The sequence below is a fragment of the Eutrema salsugineum genome, unplaced genomic scaffold (genome assembly GCF_000478725.1).
Source record: "Eutrema salsugineum unplaced genomic scaffold, Eutsalg1_0 scaffold_4, whole genome shotgun sequence".
NCBI classification, from domain to species: Eukaryota; Viridiplantae; Streptophyta; class Magnoliopsida; order Brassicales; family Brassicaceae; genus Eutrema; species Eutrema salsugineum.
In genome coordinates this window covers 10,090,473-10,097,262 of record NW_006256686.1, presented here as the reverse complement: position 1 = coordinate 10,097,262, position 6,790 = coordinate 10,090,473, and the positions used below count along the sequence as shown (strand labels likewise).

Below are 6,790 nucleotides of genomic sequence, written 5' to 3'. Positions count from 1 at the left end.
TGGTCCCACCGTATATGCAGAATAGCAGGTGAAGAAGCAGAGGAAATTACCGCCGAAACCCTCAAACTCTTACCTGTTAAAAGTTATTAATATTATGGAAAGTATTAGTAGGGGCGTAATGATGGTTATAGAGAGGCTTAGCCGCGCAGTAACAGAGAAAAAATCTCTGGAGTATCGATGCGGTTCACCATGAACCACTCGTTTCTTTCCCGCTTGAATAGCGCATTAAATGCTGAGATACGTGCTAGATTACATTGACCCTTGCGCCATATCGCTGTATTCTCGTATGTATAGATAATCTAAGGTCGCTATATAATGTATTAGCAGTCCAGTCAGAGAAAACGTCATAGTTAGACCTGCAAACAGAGACAAAAAGAAAGAAATTTTTTTGTGCGATCTAACAAAAACAGTAAGTTCAGTTCGAGTGCAAGAAACAAGGTACATTTATTCCTACATTCATTGCTTATATATAGACTTAAATGCAGATAGAAAACGAACCTCGTACAGTAATTAATGAACGAATGCATTTATAGCTCATTTATGTTGAGATAAATTTGTCTGATTCGAGTTATACAACACTAAAACACATTTACTGTTTACATATTCCAGGTGAAGATGGGTTTAATGGTGAAGTATGTAAGAGGTGTGTGGAACAAATCTGCAGATAGTGACTGGGATTTTGAAGTGGAGACAACCGGAAGAGGGTACAGACTCCTGATGTCAGAGGGAGAAACCTTCGAGTCGCTTGATGGAATGATGAGAGCCCGGTACAGCCTCGGTCCAAACGACATGATGGCCATGACCTACCAGCCTCCTCCAAGCATCTGTGTAACTCCAGTGCGGAAGACTCCTCCTTTTGACATCATCAACAATGGCGATGTCCAACTCTTCATGGCTCTGCGAGTAGAGGTGGAGACCCTGGCCGTTTGTGTTACTGTGGGAGACGAAAATGTGGAGCGCTACCTTCGTAATCGACGCCCCACAGGTGATGTTACCGGACCGCCGCCTGGTTTTGGTCGTCCAACTCGGGAAATCTCTGGTAACCCTCTTGGTTACAGCGATAATTCATTTGATACCGTTGAACTTGCAAAGTATGATGATAAAACATGTGGTGGACTTGACGATGTTTACAATTTTTGGGAAGGCCTCTTAGAGAGACCAACAGTGCTGATTGCTGAGTGTGTATTCCATGAGATCTTTAATGAGGAAGAGCAGCGGTACATCATGGAGTTTCATAACGCCTACACACAGCGGGAGTCTCCTCATCAACCACCCATCGAAAACGATGACAGCTCATCCGGATCCTCGAGTGGAGAGTTCAACCAGTTGCATCGTGAAGAGGGAATAGAGAGTTCGGACATCGGAATCTTAAACGGTGACCCAATCTCAGCTCAGCCACCAACGCATGTAACTCGCGCAGTAGCCAACTTCTCCCTAAGGACTACAATGGGTGGAGGTAACAGACTATTTTAATCCATTACAATATGGATAACTTTGCCAGTAACCTCTAACTATAGTGTTGTATGAGGTACATCACGATTTAACGGCTAACTTGGTTGTTACAGTGATTGGAAGCTCGGCTCTATCTCCAAGTTCAACAAGCGGTGGCCAAAGCAACATCCCTACAACTGACGACAAGGGCAAATCTAAGATGTCGAATGATGCTGCTGGTAGTCCATTCCTCGGATTGACTATCGCATGCGCCGGGGAGGGTAGCGGCGTGCCGAATAAGCCGGTTCTGGTTTCAGATGATGACCTCTCTGACCACGACGGAGACTACATATGTGAGTGGAACGTGTATCACCAATTTCATTAATCACAGTCTAACATTAAAGTTATAGTGCTACTTTCTAAATTATCCTTTCCTCTTAGTTAATGGTGTGAACAAACCAGATCTGCTGTACGTGGGAATGGTGTTCGAAAACCAGAATGCTTACAAGCTACACATGTCACTGTACGCCATTGCGAAGAAATTCCACTACCACGACCGACGATCAACACCGAATCTTATGGTGTTAGAATGTGTGGGACAAAGCTGTCCATGGCGGGTTTATGCCGTGAAGATGCAGGGCATCTAATGGTTCCAGATAAGGAAGGCATCGTTGACACATAACTGCACGTTTGACGAGCGTGGCCAATACCACAGACAAGCCACAACAGCGGTCATTGGTGATATGGTAAGGAACAGATATGCCGGAGGTCTGGTTGGACCAAGACCTAACGAATTGTGGGATATGATGCGGGATGAACATGACCTCCCAATTTCTTACTGGAGGGCTTGGAGATCAAGAGAGATAGCAAGGGAAGGAAGTTTGGGGGCTGCTAAAACTTCAAAATTTCCTTCAACGCCTGGTTATCTCAAACCCTGGCAGTCTTGTGTCTTTGGAAACAGACAACGAAGTTGGCTTCGGGCAACAATTTAAATTTCTCTTCTTCGCTCTTGGAGCAAGTTTGAACGGGTTTCCATACATGCGAAAGGTTGTAGTTATAGATGGGGCACATCTGAAAGGGAAATATGGGGGTTGTTTGCTTACAGCTAGTTGTCAAGATGGTAACCACCAGCTGTACCCACTGGGGTTCGGAATCGTTGACGGAGAGAACGATAGGGCATGGACTTGGTTTTTCCAAAAGCTGGTGGAGGTGATACCAGATAACGAAGATTTGGTCTTCATCTCCGAAAGACATAACTCCATTTATGCAGCCCTGCGAAAGGTAAATGCGTTGCTTCTTCAATACTTTTATTACTCCGATAACTGGTATGTTTACTATCCATTAATAATGTTAACGACCAATATAGATATTGTTAGCATGTATTTGGGTGTGCTAGATCGGTAAAGTATTTGGAATACAATGCATTACACAACTACGATTTAAGTCTAAGTAGACCTGTTGCGAAAATATTTAGATTTAATACTCCACTAATTGATCTGTTTACTATCTAGCCATAATGTTAACGACTAATATAGATATGTTATCAGCTCTAACATATTTTGTATCCGTCTTCGAGGGGTATTAACTGATGTAAATTATTCCACAATGTAGGTTTACCCCAAGTCTTACCACTGTGCCTGCGTCGTACATCTCCAGCGGAATGTGCAGACAATTTTCAAGAAAAGACATCTAAGCTACATGGTCTTGAAGGCAGCCAGGGCTTTCGTCCCTTCTGAATTCTATGAGTATTTTGATGAGATTCGATCCATGGACGAGGGATGCACAAGTTACCTGACTTCTATCGGGTTTGAACACTGGGCGAGATCCTATTTCCCAAGTGTTCGTTACAACCTCATGACCAGTAATGTGGCTGAATCTTTAAAAAATGTCCTGTCAAGTGCCCGTGACTACCCCATCGTCCCTATGGTGGATTGCATCCGCGCTACACTGATGGGATGGTTTACCCGAACACGTTTAGCTGCTAACAATTGTGGTACAACCCTAACACCAAAGGTGGAGGACATCCTTGCGACCAACTTCGAAATGTCAACGGGATTCTCATTCCGTAGAGTTAATGAGGTCAAGTATGAGGTGAGGAACAAGGAAGGCGTCTCATTCCTGGTCAATCTCGAAACAAAGTGCTGCAGCTGCAACGAGTTCTAGATGCTACGCATCCCTTGCCCACACGCTGTCGTTGCCGCAATCCCTACGAGGACAAGGGTTGACACTTTGGTGGCTTCTAAGTACACCACCACGTTCTGGAGAAAGGCGTACGAGTGCAGCATATACCTGGTAACAGCACCGATCCCGACCGTTGCAGTTGGTGACGACTTTTCAGGACTGAATTTGCTTCCGCCTCGTACTAGGCGACCACCGGGGAGGCCGCGCAAGATACGTATCCGTTCCCGCGGAGAGTTTGAGGTACGTAGATAATTATCATTTAATTTTTATATTAGACTGCCAATACTTTGGTTATCTATTAAAAATAGTTGTATAATTTAATGAAGGGAACCCAGCCAAGCCTGTTCCGAGTTTGTGGTCGCTGTGGTGGATTCGGTCACAACCGCGCCACGTGCAAGATGCCTATTTAGGACGAGTGGGAAGAAGGGTCAAGGAGAGAAGCAGTGGAGTTGGTTTTTGGTCTGCTTCTTTGTTGATGGGGCCATCTGAATTAATAACTATTTTGTGTAATATTTTGTTAAGTTCTGGACCCCTTTAAGTACTCCTTCTAAGTTTGATGTAATATATTTCAGGGGATGTGGTTGGGTCCCCTCGTACTTGTTTCGTTCGGGATTTAATGAAACCATGTTTCCTTTGTTGGTTAATGAACAAATTCTACGTATGATTATTGTTAGCACGTACTTGGATTGTTAGATCGGTATTTTATTTGTTATACAATGCATTAAACATATAAACTAGTTAAGGCAGAGACCCAACAATGACGGAGAGAACGATAGGGCCTGGACTTGGTTTTTCCAAAAGCTGGTGGAGGTGATCCCTGATAACGAAGATTTGGTCTTCATCTCCGACAGACCTAACTCCATTTACGCATCCCTGCGAAAGGTAAATGCGTTGCTTCTTCAATGAATTTATTACTCCGCTAACTGGTATGTTTACTATCCATTAATAATGTTAACGACCAATATAGATATTGTTAGCATGTATTAGGGGGTGTTGGATCGGTAAAGTATTTGTAATACAATGCATTAAACAACTAAGATTTAAGTCTAAGTAGACCTGTTGCGAAAATATTTAGATTTGGTATTAAATTGGTTAGAAGTGTTAAGAATTTGTCTGGAAAATAGAAAATGCCACCGATACAGGTTCCCCACAAATTATTCGTTACCCTTATGGTAATAATTTAAACTTGCTAACATGTAGTTTAGATTTGCTAACAAATTAGTTAGTTCTTTTCGTAATCTGTTTAGACGTAATCAATAAAACTAAACAAATACTTGAAACAAATATCATGAAGAATCGAAAGATAACAGTTCAAACAACAACAGTAATGCAAGCAAATGTATAAATAAGATTATCAAACAACGACAATAACCCCAAATCACATGGGATTATTAACAAGTCCAGGAAATCATCAGAGTTCTTCAGAAAATTCCTCAAAGAATTTCACAGCGAATACCTGGCTCGCATTGACAAGTTCTTCTGGGATCATCAACTTGCATCTCTCCACACCCCCAATACAATGCAGCATTCCAAAAAGAGCAGCAGATACTCCAAAATCAGTACGTATGGGGTTCTGGGGAATGCCTTTGACTCTTTGTATCGAAAAGACTTTATACTCGATGGGACGTTTGTAACCCGTTAACCTTTTCAATACATACGGCAACATCTGTGCTAGAGATGTAAACTCTTTTTTAACGGCCATCTCCGTCCGAATTGATGTGTTACAGTCAATATTCAATATTGACCCCCCCCCAGGATGTCAACATAAACTGCTATCCAATGCTCCTTGTCCACATTGAAAGGCAAATACAATCTTTCTGGCGGCGGTTGTTCGGGTGTTTCTGGTTCCAGGTATTCCATGACAGCATCGCCAAATGAAAACTTTGGTCTGTCTTTGGGAGCAAGGTTTTTGAACTTCCCCCAGCATTTCATGAGATGAGCAACAAATTTCGTCTCCATAAACTCGGTCTTATTGTGACTTGGCTCGGGATAGAGTCTGTTATATACTGCACGGGCATAGAGTAACAGAGCATCCATCATCTGCAACCAATTGTCCGTGAGTTAACTATATGAAACACATTTTTAAAGCATGAACGTAAATCAGAATACAGATGACCATCCCCGAGTCTTACCTTTGCCAACATGTGTTTAGTCCTCTCTCCGATTTCAACCACGTCCTTAGCAGTTACGGATGATCCATCTCCGAGGCTGATCACACTGCAATCAAATCCAACAGTTAACAAAGCATCTCAAAACAACCTTGACCTTTACAGACTGTAACTTACCGAAGCGATTTTACTGTTGAAAGCAACTGTGCAAACTTCCCAAAATAAATCCTCTGCTGTTCGGGAGGACATAAAAATGGGTTCGATCCCATGGAGGATGCCAGAAGCCGAGTATCAACCTGGTAATCTGTAAAGGTCGTATTCTGGATCCTATGTCTCTTCCCCCTTTGTGGGGTCACATTGAAATCAGTAACGTCGTCAACGAAATCATTGTCACCATCGACATCACAGCAATTATCATGGTTATCTTCCCCACCCTGAAAGGGACAACAAGTTCTCAAGAGAGTGATACCAGCTAAACCCCGAGGAACAAATCTAAATGGGAAAGTAAACGCTAGCAATATATTTGGACTTCTAACATATATGTTACCCTGCTATCCTGTACTGTGGAGTTGTTGTAAAATTGCAATTTTGGTAACTTCGACTAGTACATGGGGGTAATAATATTGTTACCATGATATTCATAATGATACCGAGAAATGTCATTACCGGATTGGTCGGCAGAACGTTGTTGCTGTCACCAACCTCGGAACCAGACGTGTTAGTTCCTTTGCTAGCCATCGCCGTTCCCTCCAGAGATTTGGCTTCTGCAGTGCCGAGATCCTCGCCCTGTTGACCATCTCCCTATAACATTATATAGATATACAAATGCAGCCAGTTATAAGTTGGTGGTAAATAAAAGAAATTTGAAGTCCTATGGAAGGTTAATATTCACTAACCGATCCAGGAAGAGCATTCAGCATCCCGATAGCATCAGCAATCACAACATTTGGGTTCAAATCAGCGTTTAACCGGGGAATGGTGGCACTCAAAGCGCGGGAAGCTGTTTTTGCATTAGCATGATTTCCCCCTTGACCGCAATCTGACCTCTGCTTCTCAGCATATTGTTTCCC

At 42.8% G+C, this 6,790-nt stretch overlaps 1 protein-coding gene across 1 annotated transcript; it reads left to right on the top strand.

The window, feature by feature from the left end:
• Positions 1 to 3,594: 3,594 nt before the first annotated feature.
• LOC112084496 lies at positions 3,595 to 4,022 on the top strand. Its single transcript, XM_024153644.1, has 2 exons — positions 3,595 to 3,852; positions 3,939 to 4,022. Exons 1-2 carry the CDS (start codon positions 3,595 to 3,597, stop codon positions 4,020 to 4,022), a joined length of 342 nt encoding a protein of 113 aa, XP_024009412.1.
• The last annotated feature ends 2,768 nt before the right edge of the window (positions 4,023 to 6,790 follow it).

Excerpts from the sequence above, each read along its gene's own strand:
- LOC112084496 (XM_024153644.1), top strand. The coding sequence starts at position 3,595 with ATGCTACGCATCCCTTGCCCACACGCTGTCGTTGCCGCAATCCCTACG. Across the intron at positions 3,853-3,938 it reads GTTCCCGCGGAGAGTTTGAG|GGAACCCAGCCAAGCCTGTT; the intron begins GTACGTAGATAA and ends AATTTAATGAAG.